At 39.6% G+C, this 16711-nt stretch overlaps 1 protein-coding gene and 1 long non-coding RNA gene across 6 annotated transcripts in view; one reads left to right on the top strand and one right to left on the bottom strand.

Annotated features, from left to right (window-relative positions):
• Positions 1 to 16711, top strand: part of LOC135101228 (phospholipid-transporting ATPase VA-like) — a 100968-nt gene that overhangs the window by 70115 nt on the left and 14142 nt on the right. For all 4 annotated transcript variants that reach the window (XR_010269165.1, XM_064004862.1, XM_064004864.1 and 1 more), the window contains exons 6-20: positions 4438 to 4645; positions 5345 to 5537; positions 5930 to 6078; positions 6715 to 6861; positions 7342 to 7453; positions 7792 to 7961; positions 9057 to 9266; positions 9631 to 10132; positions 11565 to 11681; positions 12480 to 12740; positions 13314 to 13471; positions 13706 to 13893; positions 14140 to 14326; positions 15496 to 15666; positions 16348 to 16471. Coding sequence is in view for 3 of the 4 variants with exons in the window: in XM_064004862.1 (XP_063860932.1) it covers positions 4438 to 4645; positions 5345 to 5537; positions 5930 to 6078; positions 6715 to 6861; positions 7342 to 7453; positions 7792 to 7961; positions 9057 to 9266; positions 9631 to 10132; positions 11565 to 11681; positions 12480 to 12740; positions 13314 to 13471; positions 13706 to 13893; positions 14140 to 14326; positions 15496 to 15666; positions 16348 to 16471 (2897 nt within the window). In the remaining variant the exon portion in view is untranslated. The remainder of the gene's footprint in view (positions 1 to 4437; positions 4646 to 5344; positions 5538 to 5929; positions 6079 to 6714; positions 6862 to 7341; positions 7454 to 7791; positions 7962 to 9056; positions 9267 to 9630; positions 10133 to 11564; positions 11682 to 12479; positions 12741 to 13313; positions 13472 to 13705; positions 13894 to 14139; positions 14327 to 15495; positions 15667 to 16347; positions 16472 to 16711) is intronic.
• LOC135101230 (uncharacterized) lies at positions 5743 to 9050 on the bottom strand. 2 transcript variants are annotated; one of them, XR_010269172.1, is made up of 3 exons: positions 8436 to 9050; positions 6686 to 8023; positions 5743 to 6101 (listed from the first exon to the last, which is right to left on the bottom strand). It is a non-coding gene; the product is annotated as an uncharacterized LOC135101230 (long non-coding RNA). The 2 variants fall into 2 exon arrangements; XR_010269171.1 differs by having other exon boundaries at positions 6686 to 6887.

Below are 16711 nucleotides of genomic sequence, written 5' to 3'. Positions count from 1 at the left end.
AGAGAGGCAAAGACAGGCAAACGGCCATATGAATAGACAGGCAGAGACAGGCAGACAGACATATATATAGATAGATAAAGAGATATAAAAGCAGATAGACAGAATGTATGGACTGATAGATTGATAGACAGACATACCCACGGGCAGGTAAACACACAGGTAGATAGACAGACAGGTAAATGAATAAAGAGCTTTCTTGGAAAAAGGTTTTATTCGTTCATTTTATTATTATTATCATCTTTCCATCGTTCCTCTTTCCTGCCTGTCACTTCCTCCTTACCTCCTTCCTTCACTTTCTCTCTCTCTCTCTCTCTCTCTCTCTCTCTCTCTCTCTCTCTCTCTCTCTCTCTCTCTCTCTCTCTCTCTCTCTCTCTCTCTCTCTCTCTCTCTCTCTCTCTCTCTCTCTCTTCAGCAGAGTCACGTTGGTAGGAGGGTGACCCTACAAAACTTAGGAGTGGGTCACAAGTGTGCTGCATTCGGCTCTACGAATCTCTCTCTCTCTCTCTCTCTCTCTCTCTCTCTCTCTCTCTCTCTCTCTCTCTCTCTCTCTCTCTCTCTCTCTCTCTCTCTCTCTCTCTCTCTCTCTCTCTCTCTCTCTCTCTCTCTCTCAAATATGAACCGAAAGAAAAACCACTGAGTTTTTTTTATTTTTATTTATTTATTTTTCTCTTTCTTTCTCTTACGGAAGTGTAAGGATGGCTGATTTTACTTCCTCTTTTTTCCTCTTTTTTTTTTTTCCCCAGTGTAACGTTCAGTTCATTTTTGTCCTTGGTCGCTTCCTCTCTACCACTGACCGTTATCTGAACGGAATGGGAAGGAAGCAGGAAAAGATCGAACGGTAACTGAATTACTGAATGGTGTGCGGGTACGGTAATAATTCCACGAAGGAGTAGTAACAGAAGGGAACATGGGGATAAGTGTAAATCGTGTGTGTGTGTGTGTGTGTGTGTGTGTGTGTGTGTGTGTGTGTGTGTGTGTGATGTGTATCGAGTTATTTATTTATTCATTCATTTTATTTTGTTTATTAATTTATTTTGTACACATTTGAGACAAACTCGCAACATCTCTTCTTTCATTGTTAAATTTTCATATATATATAGTTTTTTTTATGTACATTTGTGTAGTATACTCTTTTGTTTATTTATTTTCTATTATTTTCTATTATTTTCTCCTACAATATGTTCCCCTAGTAACATATTCCACGGATGTGGTGCTTCATTTGGAAAACCGCATTGCTGCACATCCTTATCTCCTCTTCTCTTGGCAGGTTTCGTGCTGCGCTTTCTTAACACTGACCCTCTGTCCACATAAGTGTTCATATTTATACGCCGTGGATTGCTTTGTCGGTGTCTGGTCTCCACCACACTAGGCAGGCTCTAGTGAAAAATACTGGATTTTTTTCTTATAACTCTAGTAATAGATTAACGAAGGTATTGTGGCGTTCAAGGATGCTTTTGTGATTCTAGCAATAAATTAAGGTTCAAGGATGCTTTTATGACTCTAATAATAGATTAACAAAGATATTGGAGTTGTCAAGGATGTTTTTTTTTATGATTCTAGTAATAGATTAACGAAGATTCTAAATCATGAATGGGGAAAATCACTCAGGAGAACATACCAGTAATCTCTGCGGCCTTTGAAAAGAATTCTCTTGAGGGTAATCCAAGGCGATTCAAAATACGGGCCCATAGTTATCACCTTTTTTCTTTCGGTTTTGGTACGTGTGTGTGTGTGTGTGTGTGTGTGTGTGTGTGTGTGTGTGTGTGTGTGTGTGTGTGTGTGTGTTGTACACAGCAGAGGTCCTTCATGTGGCACTTGACGATCAGGGGACGCGCTGGGGCGTGACACACGAGTATCATGCACAAGGGCAATGAAACCCAGCGCCGCTCTCATACCCGGAAAAGTGTGTGAGAGAGAGAGAGAGAGAGAGAGAGAGAGAGAGAGAGAGAGAGAGAGAGAGAGAGAGAGAGAGAGAGAGAGAGAGAGAGAGATTTCAGGTCGCATCGGTAAATCATATTGCACATTTAATCAAAAGAAGATATTATAAGTTAGATTGTATATAGAAGAGTAATTATGACTCAACGAAGACGAGAGAACGAGAGTGAGTTAACCGCGTGGCTCTCCTCTCCCCATCCACTTCTCCGTCCCTGCTCACCTCCCTTGTTGAGGGAAAAGAATGAAGGGTGCTTTGTTATTTTGCAATGGATGTGTGCACACTTCTATCTGGTGCTTTTCCTTGCCGCGCCGCCCGTGTGGTCTAGGAGGAGAAGATGCAGAGGATTTCAGGAGGTTATTGCATTACATTACGTTTTGAAGGAGAGGGAGAAGTAGTGAAAAACAGCGATGGGTTGACTGAAAAGTAAACTCGGCAAAAGTGAAATTACAAGGAAGAAGAAAAACTAAAAGACTGAGTTGGCAGAACTGAAGGGGAGGGAAAAAAAAAAAGTGAGAGCAAAATTATAATTTCGAAAGAGGAAATTTAAGATTGCAATGGAAGGACTGACAAGGAACACAAGGAAAATGTGGATCTTTTGAGAACTGGATGTTGAGCTGTGTGAAGGAAGCGATGTCTGGAGAGAGTTGGTTCGGTGAACGGGGAGTGTGGGGGTTGGGGGATGGATGAGGAGGCGGGTTGCGTCATGCCTCAGCAAACGAAACGCCTCACGTAGTATTTACAAGAGTGATGGACTCTTCCTCGCTATGACGCAATGATAGTCACCCGCCACGCGCATCCATGTGCTCTCACTGCCATTGTATGTGTATGCAGGACTGGAGCGCACTGATTGTTACTTTATGTAGGTACGCTCTAACATATTAAGGAAGAGTGTAGGTAGGTATACAGTAGATAGCCTATGCCCATCTCTTTCTGTCTCTTTCTATATGTATCCTGTTCTTACTTCTTCATTCTTAATTAATTATTTTTTTATTTATTTTTATTTATTTTTCTTTTCACTGTGTACCGTGGAACGTGACTGTCTTCTGTAGCTCGTAGTTGAATCTACTTTTATTTTCGATTGCTTCGCAGTGCATACCATGTAACAATAATTGTAATTATCTACTTGGTTTCGAATATTCATCATACACAATGAGGTAAAGATTCGCTTCACGCAAGTAAAAAAGAAAAAAAAATTGTAAACATTGATATATATATATATATATATATATATATATATATATATATATATATATATATATATATATATATATATATATATATATATATATATATATATATATATATATATATATATATATATATATATATATATATATATATATATATATATATATATATATATTTGTTTTTCTATATATGTGTGTGTGTGTGTGTGTGTGTGTGTGTGTGTGTGTGTGACGTATGAAGGGTGTGCGTGTTTACGTGTGCAAGTTGAAAGCGGAATGCAGTCAGTGTTACTAGAAGTTATTAAGCAAGCCGCATTCTTTTACAAGGGATGGACGCACAAAGCAGTGGGTAGGAAGTGTGCCTGAAGGCAGCCTCAGCTAAGCGAGAAGTAAAATTACGTATATCAAACACACTTTCTCTCTCTCTCTCTCTCTCTCTCTCTCTCTCTCTCTCTCTCTCTCTCTCTCTCTCTCTCTCTCTCGAAAGTAACAGCATAACAGCATTGGAAGGACATCATAATAAAGGAGCAGGCCACGCAGGATTGCTACTTTTGTCTGTGCATCTTAATTTGTCTCACAGATCACCGCATATTAGTGTTTGTCCCACAGCGAAGGGGATAATTTAGTACACCCCCATCCCTTTCCCGATGTGACATCCTCAATACTCTACTTCACAGATTTTCCTCCTAACAATTACATTCACATTCTCTGTATTGCATCGCTTAATTCCTGGTGCAGGTTTTCCCCTGATGCCTCAGACGTACAGAGGTTATTGAAAATACACATACACGTCAGACAATTTGTTACTTTCAAGGTCGTAATGACATCCAAGAATAAAAGGAAAAAGAAAAAGTATTGACTCTTGTTCAGTTTCTGCTTCACACTTTTGTTAGATTAAATCTCACACGAGAGAGAGAGAGAGAGAGAGAGAGAGAGAGAGAGAGAGAGAGAGCATTTGGAGGGGTGAGGAAGGGGACAGGGAATACCAGTTGCTATCCCTTGAAATTTTGTAGTACATCCTGAAAACACAATACAATACTTGTCTCTTAAATAGTTCTCTAGCCTTGTAAAAAAAATGTATTCTCTCTCTCTCTCTCTCTCTCTCTCTCTCTCTCTCTCTCTCTCTCTCTCTCTCTCTCTCTCTCTCTCTCTCTCTCTCTCTCTCTCTCTCTCTCTCTGTCCTCACAAACTTTTTTTTCTACACTGTTCTAGACTTTAATGAGTGAGCATACTAGTGAGAGGGTTAAAGAGCCTCAGGCCACCAGTGTACATAGTGCCTTGAGATAACCATCATTCCTCTCCTCTCCTCACCAGGGACCAGAACCGCTATGTCAAGAGGTTGTGGAGCGACGTGCGAGTGGGAGATGTGATCCACCTTTCCTGCAATGAGGTCATCCCGGCAGACATGGTGGTACTGAACTCCTCAGATGAACATGGTCTGTGCTTCATCGAGTCATCAAACTTGGATGGGGAGAGCAACCTGAAGCAGCGGCAGAGTGTGAAGGGTCTCAACCTTGGCTTGGTATGTGGAAAGAGGGCCAGGAGTGGGAAAACTAGGTATAGTAAGAAGAGGAGGATCAAAAGATTAAATGTTGTGGGGAGGAAAAGTACAAAAGAAAGGGTATTATGGGAGAAGTAGTGTAAGAGTTCCATGTATCACTTATAGCTGTACAGTGAGCCAGAAATTGTCTCCTAGGAATTGGAAGAAAAAGAAACTGATAACTAGCAATCTGTAAATATATTTAATTGAGGAAAGAATAGCTCATTTGAAGATGTTGAAAGGTAAAACCACTATACTTCAATTTATAGAAAAGTTGTGTTTATTATACATGCCTTAGGTGAAGTGATCAATTTGCTTATTTCATGAGAATCTTAGAAATATAAATTCAGTAGTTTGAGTATTTTATCTAATATAATGAGGTCTGAATATTGAATCATGGATGAGGTTGTAGGAATTGATCACTTGTAGGCCTATTGATCATTGAAAAGGTGGGGCTACTAAGTATAAGGCTTCTTTAGTCACAACTGATTGATGATATGAGCTTTGCCTTTGTTGCAGTGATAATTGCTGTCTTCTTTTTCCTTACCACTTGGCTCCAGGTTTAGGCAGTAGTTTAGTTTGCCAGGATCTGCATAATTCATAGTACGAGTAAACCTAGAGCAGAGTTCTGATTAATAATAAATCAAAGCTCTGAAATTAACCATATTCATCTGCCTACAGCAAGAAGAGTTCCAAGTGACCCAGTTCAGCTACATGATGGAGGTTGGGCCACCCACCACCAAGATGTACCACTTCACGGGCACCATTCCTCTCGCCACTGGGGAGCGCGTGCCCCTCTCTAAAGACAATCTTCTCCTCAGGGACTGCACCCTCAGAAACACAGATTACATAGAAGGAGTTGTTGTTTATGCTGGTAGGTTGTTGGTGGTGGTGTTATTATTATTATTATTAAGATAAGGAAGGTTAGGTTGTGCGTGATAGGGATGAATGGAGATCAGTTGTGAATGTATACTGTAGTTGGGACTTGCTCTCAAAGGCCTCTACAGGAGAATTTCTTATACCTGGTGCAATCAGCAAATTAGTTATGTATCTGATATGGTGCAGGAGAAATAAGTAAGTTTTGTTGTTGGGCACTGATCTGGGTATATTATGTCTTACAGATGAGAGAGAGAGAGAGAGTATTTGACCATTTGCATGTGGGCTTCTTCCCTTTGCTGGGGATGTCAACCTGGTGTATACACAGACTTGATATTTAGTAGGTAACATCGGATTACATACATAACCATTAATAATAACTTTTGACAGGTCGGGAGACCAAAGCCATGCTAAATAATGGAGGAACAAGATACAAACGATCACGGTTAGAACGGAGGATGAACCTAGAAGTGATATGGTGTGTTGTGATCCTCTTCTTCATGTGCCTCATCTCTGCCACAGGCTCTGGACTCTGGCAGGTGCTTCACCATTCCTTACCAAGCTGTAGTATAATGAAATCACATGACATTTCTGTGTATTAGCTATACCACAATATGCTGTCAGGTCACCAGTATTGTAGTACACAACACTAAGTATTCTTTGTGCATCATGTCTCATATCTTGACTTTGCCACTTCATACACACCACACTAACGTGTATGTATGTCACAGTTTCAATGCAGTCACATGCTCAAATGCAAACTATAGTAATTTGTGTGTCTGGTCTGTCATTACTCATAACTACATTGCTACCTGAATTACCATTACAGCAAAGTTATGTTGTTCAGGCATTCAGTATGTACATTGAAAACAATATAGAATTTTTTTTATCTTTGGTTATTTTCACTAAACAAATTTAGAAATTGCATTTGCAGACTTATTGGCCTAAATAGTCTGGATTCACAAATGATTATCCTACACAATACACACACACACACACACACACACACACACACACACACACACACACACACACACACACACACACACACACACACACACACACACACACACACACACACACACACATGCTCAGCTGCTGTTCTTGATAAATAATTACTGCATAACAGCAAAGCATCAGACTAACCTCAGCGTGGTGTGGGTGGGGTTCAACAGAGTCAGTTTGAAGTGAACATCTCACAGGGACTAGTGCCATTCCTGCTGCCTCAGGCGAGTGGTACCCCACTGCCCCCACCCCGTCAGCTCAACAGTCCTGTCTGGGTGGGCTTCATCAGCTTCTGGACTTTCATTATCATTTATCAGGTAAGACTGCCTCAGTTACAGAATTACTTGAAAAAAAAAAAAAATGTGATGAAAATCATATATGGACTGTGTCAAATGGTAAGGTGGGTAGAAGTATTCAAATGGTTCACCACATCCCCATTGAAATACACCTTAAATGAATCTCTCATTAAAGCATATTTTTATTCCATTTCTTCCATTAAATCACAAAATATTGGCTGAGGTTCAATGAAGAACTACATTCCCTTGGACACCTAAATCTTTAGCATTGGAAATTTAGATTTTTCTTAATTTAGCATTTCATTCATGTACTGAACATTACTCCAATTTAAATGTAGAAGATCAGTGCTCAATGGACTCTGCCAGTTTCTTTCTTTGTCTGCCACATATTCTCCTTAAACAAGATTTTGCTGCATTTTTTCCTTGCTATCTGTAGCAAGAGTTGTATCATCTGTAAGTGATAACAGAATTACCTTACCTAGAAGAGAATTCCTTTGACAGGTGATCATCCCCATCTCACTGTATGTTACCATAGAAGTCATCAAACTCATGCAAGTGTACCACATCCATCAAGATAAAGACTTCAAGGACAAGAAAAGTGGCAAAACCATAGGTAAGTAAACAGAGGTAGAAATAAATATGTAGCCAATTTATGAAACATTCCAAGATGTGTTACTTGGAAGAAATGATGTTAAAATTAGTAGCAATTACTTATTAAAACAAACTTTAAAAATACCATAAAAAATCTGTATTTCCAAGCAAGTAATTTATACAGTTGCACTCATGGGTATAGTCACAGGAGAGCTGCAGCTAGCCACCCTTTACTCTCTGAATATCATAGAGAGGTTATCTATCAAAGTTTTAAGTGGTGCTGCTGGGAAGGATAAAAGCAGCACTGGGATTGACATTACTGTTTGCGGAGGGAAGAGTAAAATCCTGCTGTAATTTCAGAATGCCGAGCCCTGAACATCCCTGAAGAGTTGGGTCAGATTGAGTACGTGTTCACTGATAAGACCGGAACATTGACTGAAAATCAGATGGTGTTCCAGTGTTGCTCCATCAATGATGTGGACTATTCACACACACCCATCATCAACACCTCCAGCTCCAGCAGCAGTCAGGTATCTCTTTATACTCAGTCCTATTTACCAGCTTTAGTGGTGCAGGGGTGGACCTGTGGGACCTGGCACATGGGATATTATGTGTGTTAGTTTTCTCATAGTTCCCATTCAGTGTAAGTGTTTGTGATGTTACCTTTGTATATTGAGTTTCCCTTATGACACTTCTAAGTGTAGGCACTCCCTTTTTATGAACACTCAAGTTGCATACATTAAAAGGTAAAAATAAATCTTGTTTTTATTATTGTTGTTATTGTTAGTAGTAGTAGTAGTAGTAGTAGTAATAGTAGTAGTAGTAGTAGTAGTAGTAGTAGTAGCAGCAGTAGCAGCAGCAGCAGCAGCAGTAGTAGTACAGTAAAATCCCTCTTATCCGGCATCAATGGGACCTCCGACATGCCAGATACTTAAATATTGCCGGATACTTGAATAGAAGTGAAATTATGTCCACAATCACCACCCTACACTCATGCATCTTACCATAACAAAGATCAGCTGATCTTAATCAGCAGCTGATCTGATCAGCTGCTTAAGTGTAAGCACAACACGCTTCCTCTTTTCTACAACTTTAGGCATGAAGAAGGGGTCAGGCAATGAACAGTGCACACGCGGGACTGAGTCACTGAGTAAACACAGTGCAGTGGGCCGCGAGTGGCGTGAAGGAGTGCGCTCTGGTGGCGAGGGGACAAAGTATGCCTCGCACGGGAATTTTAATCAATTTTATGAGGACACATTGATTTTTTATTGATTTTAAGGCTCGGGGAAAAAGGTGCCGGATACTTGAAGCTGCTGAATACTTGAATGCCGGATGAGAGGGATTTTACTAGTAGTAGTAGTAGTAGTAGTAGTACATTGCTAATATTTTCAATATTATTGTTGTTATTGTTTTTCTATATAGTAGAATACTGTTGAAAGCTAATAGAATATAGTGTAAAGTAATATTATGGTTAAGTTGCAAATTAACCTTTTCATCACTTATATGCAGTATTCAGTATGGTCAAGAATAGTGTTAGTCTTAGGAACATTACAAGTTATGAAAAAGCAACCCTTGAATTATTACATTAATCTGTATGAGTATTACATCAGTGTGCTATTCCATAGGGCTCCAACCAGCAAGAAACCTTTGCCCTGAACGCACAGCTTCAAGAAGAACTGTCTGCCATAGAACTGCCACTTATTTATGCTCAACCACGCCATCACCAACCTCCTGCTGTGCCACAAAACTCACCCCAGGAGAGGATGATAGACTTCTTCCTCACACTGGCAGCCTGCAATACTGTGGTTGTGGCCAAGCACCCTCACCATGACCAGGTTAGTACACCCTCACCCACACTGCTCACATCTCTCTCTCTCTCTCTCTCTCTCTCTCTCTCTCTCTCTCTCTCTCTCTCTCTCTCTCTCTCTCTCTCTCTCTCTCTCTCTCTCTCTCTCTCTCTCTCTCTCTCTCTCTCTCTCTCTCTCTCTCTCTCTCTCTCTCTCTCTCTCTCTCTCTCTCTCTCTCTCTCTCTCTCTCTCTCTCTCTCTCTCTCTCTCTCTCTCTCTCTCTCTCTCTCTCTCTCTCTCTCTCTCTCTCTCTCTCTGTTTATAGCTAGTACTATCAGTGTTATTACATTTTTTGTGTATGGATTGCATTTTAGGGGTGCCACTCAGATGTGACCTTTTCATGTTGTTTCAGATGAATGCCAGTGGGATGATAGTGCCAAGTAACAGTGCCAATTCAAGTGAAGTTGATAATGCCAGCTTTACTTCCATCATTTCTAATTCGTGGGCACCAGCAAAGGTGTTGAAGGGAATGTGGCCCTTCCCACGGCCCCTCTCCCCAATTGCCCCCTCACCCCGCAGTACCCCACCCAGAACCCCAGAGTCCTCACCACGTTATCCAGAGTCTCCTTCCATCAACATCCATATGAACCCCATACCTGTCCAAAACCCTTCACACCACTCTCTTGACCCAATGCCAGAACCCTTAAGCAATTCTCCTCCCAGACCCACTCTCCTAAACATTCAGCCAGAACTCAGCTTTCAACAGTTGCCGTCAGTCACACCTCCGCCTCTTGATATCAAGCCCATCTATGAGGCTGAAAGTCCAGATGAGTTGGCCCTGGTGGATGCTGCCTACAAGTATGGGTTTCGCCTCTTAAGGAGATCTCTGCACAATATTCTGGTATCCATCCCAGGCAAGTTTTAATTCATTTTAGTATTGTATTTGTTATTGCTTTTGGAATATTTAGTAAGAAGATAATGACCAAACAGGTTTACTGGAGTAAAATAGATGTGGGGAGTATTGAAAGAGAAGACCTTGTGAAGTGGAAGGATGAAGTATTGAAGTATGAGAGAGAGAGAGAGAGAGAGAGAGAGAGAGAGAGAGAGAGAGAGAGAGAGAGAGAGAGAGAGAGAGAGAGAGAGAGAGAGAGAGAGAGAGAGAGAGAGAGAGAGAGAGAGAGAGAGAGAGAGAGAGAGAGAGAGAGAGAGAGAGAGAGAGAGAGAGAGAGAGAGAGAGAGAGAGAGAGAGAGAGAGAGAGAGAGAGAGAGAGAGAGAGAGAGAGAGAGAGAGAGAGAGAGAGAGAGAGAGAGAGAGAGAGAGAGAGAGAGAGAGAGAGAGAGAGAGAGAGAGAGAGAGAGAGAGAGAGAGAGAGAGAGAGAGAGAGAGAGAGAGAGAGAGAGAGAGAGAGAGAGAGAGAGAGAGAGAGAGAGAGAGAGAGAGAGAGAGAGAGAGAGAGAGAGAGAGAGAGAGAGAGAGAGAGAGAGAGAGAGAGAGAGAGAGAGAGAGAGAGAGAGAGAGAGAGAGAGAGAGAGAGAGAGAGAGAGAGAGAGAGAGAGAGAGAGAGAGAGAGAGAGAGAGAGAGAGAGAGAGAGAGAGAGAGAGAGAGAGAGAGAGAGAGAGAGAGAGAGAGAGAGAGAGAGAGAGAGAGAGAGAGAGAGAGAGAGAGAGAGAGAGAGAGAGAGAGAGAGAGAGAGAGAGAGAGAGAGAGAGAGAGAGAGAGAGAGAGAGAGAGAGAGAGAGAGAGAGAGAGAATGTAAATCAAGAGAATGTAAATCAAGGCCATTCTAACTTTGTTGTTGTTTTGTGTAGGTTAAACTACTTTTAGTCATTATCATCATTAACAATTTATTTTCACAATAGGCAAAGTTAAAACTGAAATAATAAAAAGTTGTCAAAAAAGGGAAAAAGAAATCCATAATGATGTTGGTCATGTTCTTTATAAGTTCTGAGTCACAAAGCCCTTAGCATGGATGATGATGGCAGATGGATAGTTGTAAGTTGCTACTTAAAAGCTGCTTCATGTTAGCCAGCTAGCCTTTTGCAGTCTCCTTATTTTCTCAGATCTATGCACTTATGTTCTTGTCAAGACATCTCCAAAAGCTAAATTGGCCAACCCTTGCAAGACTTTATAAACCAAACTTTCAGGAAATATTTGCTTTTATGTATAACACTTTTGTAGTTTTACCCAGCTTCCCTTTCATGTGGAAAGAAAAACTGTTTACCTCTTTTGTCACTTCTTGAATATTTATACTGTGCTACACATGTGATATACAATCATGAATAATGTGATTGTAATAGTAACCTTTACTTCTGTGTTGGCTCTGACTTGCTGCCTCTCTTAACAGGCCTTGGTCTGTGTGAATATGAGGTGCTTCACGTGCTGCCATTTGACTCTAATCGGAAGAGGATGTCCATCATTGTGAGACACCCACACACCTATCAGAAGATTCTCTACTGCAAGGGTAAGCCTCATAAGTATTGTTGTTTAAATAAAGTATCAGATGCAGTTATATACTCTTCTGGTCACCATACATTCTTTTCGTGTGGCCAAACCTCCTTGCCATGCTTCATTTTTTTAACTCCTCCAATCTCATCAACTCCCTGTTTTATCTCTTCACCTGAACTTAATATACCATATCTGTTATTTACAGTTCCATTGCTTTCATTATTCATTTTCCTCACACCACAACCGTTTCTCAGCAGACTTATCTTAATTGCTTTTTCATTTCACAACTGTCCCACTTACATATATTGTTGTTGGTACAATTACTCAATCACACAGACCCTTTTTTTATATAGCTTGTGTGCCTAATGCTCTCTTTTTCACCACATGCCCCAGAGATGCAACTACCTTAATTCCACATACAGCTTAACTCACTTTCCATGCATGCATAAACTTAAGGCAAATTACATTCACATATATAGAGGTATATGAGATTCATATACCTCTCATTTTTCCCAGTTGGCCTGATTTGGTTCCTAAATAATGCCCTTAGATAAGAAGGACCCTCAACATGCAGTATAAAAAAGTATGCATTAAAGTAATAGAGAAGAGTTTCTGTGTATTCTGAGGACATTACAAATAAACTTCAATCCGTATTTCTTATTGACTGCTGTAGACTGTTATTTTCATAGTTTTGGTAACTGCCTTGAGAATAGTACATGTTACATAATTTAGATATGTTTCATGGTCATCTCAGTTTGATACTATGTAGAAATTATAAGATAATGTAATGTAATCACAATTTTTTTTACCACAGGAGCGGATTCTGCAATCCTTGATAACTTGTCTCGAGACGTGGATGAACAGACAAAACTGCGAGTGTTTCGCACTCAGCAGCACCTCAATACTTACTCCAAGCTTGGGCTGAGGGTTTTGTGCATGGCAAAACGTGTCCTGAGTGACTCTGAGTATGAATCTTGGGCAGCAGGACACAGTGTGGCCGAAAATTCCCTGGGTGGCCGGGAACGCAAGCTACATGATTCTTACTGTAGGATCGAAAAAAATCTCAATTTGTTAGGTTGGTCAATTTACTCTATTGGTTCAGCGTATTTGAATCAACAATGATATACCTTAAACTTTTTGACTGTGGAGGAGCTACATATGTTTAAGTTGTACCACTGGTGGCACAGTATTTCTTTATCAATGCTTCATTTAGCTACACTTAACATACATCCATTGTAGGATGACTTTCATGTAGATTTACCTATGCTTTATAACTTTTCTCCTAGCAGGAAGATATCAAAAGAGGTATTACAAAGTTGAGGTTGTAATCAAACACAAATCAAGCTTCCCTTTATTGTACTTCACTCATAGTCAGGCTGTAGTAATAACAACTAAGTTGCTGGTCTTATGAAAAATTATGTAAAGGTTCCCATCTAACTTTTTCCATTTTTCTATTTCATATACATACATGAGCTAATTTACATTTCAAGTCTTTTCCATTGCTTGTCGTCCTACCTATTCATTATCATGTATTACTAGCAATGGGACATTGACTTGTTTTTATTCTCTCTCTGTTTCTGTTATTTCAGTGGACTTCCTTCACTGTGGCACTATGTTGAAGGTTTATTTTGGCTTTTCCTGCCCACAGGTGCTACAGGAATAGAGGATCGGCTGCAAGATGGAGTCCCGGAGACTATCCAAGCATTACGCAAGGCAGGGATAGTTGTGTGGGTCCTCACTGGGGACAAACAGGAGACTGCCATTAATATTGCTTATTCTTGTGCACTCTTCCAACCCACCATGGAGGTTAGAACACAAGTTGCTCATGTGCCATCAATTTAGAAAGGATTTTTCTATATTAACTATGTTAAATACTTAGACATTTCACAGAAGGCTTTAAAGAGGTTTAGCTCCTTTATTATTAAAAGGGAAGTGGAGCTTTGGTAAATAAAAGTAAGAGCCAGATACATAATTTTTTTAGTCATCATGTACCTTTCATGTTTAAAACATTAATGCTTCTAAATGTTGTATTTATTACAGATACTAAAATTAAATGCAAGAACCAAAGACCAGGCAGAGCGCACCATCAATTTTTTCCTGCAACAAATCCAGCAGCAGGAAGAGCTGAGGGAACTTTCTCAGTCCAATGGAGAGTGTGTGCCTCCGGGCACCCAGTCCTCTGCTCCGGCCAAACAGCGAGGGCTTGTGGTGGATGGAAGGACTCTTCTGTGAGTGAATGTTTGATAGTTTTGTAAGATTACATTTGCAGCAAATGACTTTATAATATTTAAGTTTTGTAAATTGGACAATATATGATAATCATTAAGTGGAAAATGTAAAATATTTACAAAGTAGTTTGTGAGAATGATTACATACCAATCCCACAAAATAAGAGTGTATTCTTGCTCAGAAATATCCATTCCTCCCTTAGTTTTTCAGATTTATAATAATGATTTAAGAATTTTCAACTCCAGATACATCTTGGACCGACGAGCCAACCTTAAAAAAAAATTCTTAAGTCTGGCCAAGCAGTGCAGTGCAGTTTTGTGTTGCCGAGCAACACCACTCCAAAAAGCACTCATTGTGCGCAGTGCCAAGGACAGCCTCAAGGTGCTAACACTGGCTGTGGGTGATGGTGCCAATGATGTCTCCATGATCCAGGTAATTAATAGCTCTTTTTTGCACTTTTTATGTAAACTAAAAATGTAGGTTTTGTTACATTAATGAACTATAGACTCACCATGTGGTTTTTGTCCATGGATGGGCATTTAGAAATAATATGTATATGACAGTTGGTCTTGGCCATTTGAAAATATTGCTTTTGTGTGAAATGAGTATCTGTGTGTCTGCTGGTAGGGATAAGTGTAGGCTTTATGAGTAAACCATAGATTACAGAGTGGGCAAAGGTTTGGATGTGAGATATAAGTATCATGGAAGCATTTCTCCTCAAGTTATTTCATACACTAAACTCATCAGAGGTCAGTGAAGCATAAGAATTGTGATCATCACTTTATCTATTTTTTTTTTGCTATAATGATAATATTATGAAGCTTTCATATTTATCTGAACATCTGTTGATGGAACTTTAAGTCACTGGGAAAAGAAGAGCAAAGAGAGGTGTACAATTCCCCAGTGTATAAATCCACATATTAGCAAGATTGGCATATTGGGCATGGAGAGGAGTACTGTGTTTTCTCCAATGGATGTGTATAAGGGGAGCAGGCAGGTGGCTGCCAAGCTCAGAAAAGATGCATCTTTAGAAAATTGGTGGCATAACATTGTGGTGGAAGAGGAAAATAGTCAAAAGTAAGATCAATAATAATTGAAAGCCCATTTCATTTAAAAATTAACATATATGGAGATCCCTAATCATCTGAAACTTCTGGGCAATTCTCTGTATCTCATTATCTAATTTAGTGTTGCAGAGTAACAACACATGCTTTTATTATTTCCACACCTCATGGTCTGAAAATGTTCACTTTTCTGCCCCTCACTGTATATGGATGTGATGCACATCAATATTAGGAAATGTTAGAATTCTCTAGATTTTCATTTTCATCTTCCCAAGTTTTGTCCTGTAAATTATGGAACAAATGTAATTTTTCAGCTGCTCCTCCTGTCTTTGAATACTTCCAACAGAGAAACATTTAATCATCTCTAAACAATAATCTACTGCTGATTTTGTTTATTCTTGTTTTCTACATGAAACACAACCATGTATTGTCCTCTTCTGTCCTTTGTTCTTAAATTTTGTCTTCCATTTGTACAGATAAATCATGAAGCTGTTATAGCTTAGTTACTTCGAAAGTTAGCACAGTTGACTTTTACAGACAGCTGATGTAGGAGTTGGGATCTCAGGACTGGAAGGCAGGCAGGCTGTGATGGCTTCAGATTATGCCATTGCACGCTTTCGCCACCTGGAGAAGTTGTTGCTGGTACACGGCCACTGGTGCTATAACCGCCTTGCACGCATTATACTCTACTTCTTCTACAAAAATGCTGTGAGTGTAGCACTATTTGCCAATCATTGATGTGTGTGGTTTGGAAACATTCACAAATGACATGACAACTAGTTCAAAGTTTCATGGGCTGATGCCAAAATCATGCTGAATTTTTAGCTTAAAGAAATGTTACTTGAAGTAAATGGACCAATTTACAAAAAAGTCTTACTCCAACATCTGATTGTGGCTGAATACAGTTATGATAATGATCCTTTATTTTATATCCTGAAATTATAATACTGTTGCCACAGTCGTGAATCATTTAGTTTTTTTTTTTTTTTTCAAATACAATTCCAAAATTAAAATGTGTAAGAGTGTATGTAGTTATGCACAATATGGTTATTTTGGAGATAGTCATTTAACAGAAAATTTACCAATCAAAGCAGTGGATTGTAGAAAGTTTTAAATGTGATGGAGTTTGCAGAAATAGAAAAGTTGGTGATATAATTCATGTTTATTTGAAACTTTCCATGAGAGGAGCATTTTCCTCGCCAGGCTCTGCAGAATTCAATCAGGGCTGCAGGCTGAGGATCACTGGCTCAGTGAAGGGAAAGATATTCATGTGAAGCTGCCTTATTACGAAAAGAATTCTAAAGGGTGTATATTAACAGTTTTGGAGTTATAGGGAGCAATAGAGCAATACTTCATACTGATAGCTGACTTTTTTATTTTCTTTTATAGTCCTTTGTGCTGATTTTGCTGTGGTACCAACTATACAATGGCTTCAGTGGAAGCAGCATGATAGACCAAATGTACCTGATGGTTTTCAATTTGTTCTTCACTTCCATACCTCCCATTGTTGTGGGTAAGAATTTTTATTTCATTACTGTAGGTAGTACATACTTGTAACACATACATTTCAGTTGCCTCTTTCAATTGTCATGAAATGCAGTTTGTGATCCTAGTAAATAAGCTGGTATTAAAAAGATACATACACACACACACACACACACACACACACACACACACACACACACACACACACACACACACACACACACACACACACACACACACACACACACACACACACATATATATATAT

This window comes from Scylla paramamosain, chromosome 6 (assembly GCF_035594125.1).
Source record: "Scylla paramamosain isolate STU-SP2022 chromosome 6, ASM3559412v1, whole genome shotgun sequence".
NCBI classification, from domain to species: Eukaryota; Metazoa; Arthropoda; class Malacostraca; order Decapoda; family Portunidae; genus Scylla; species Scylla paramamosain.
This window is presented reverse-complemented; position numbering and strand designations above follow the sequence as displayed.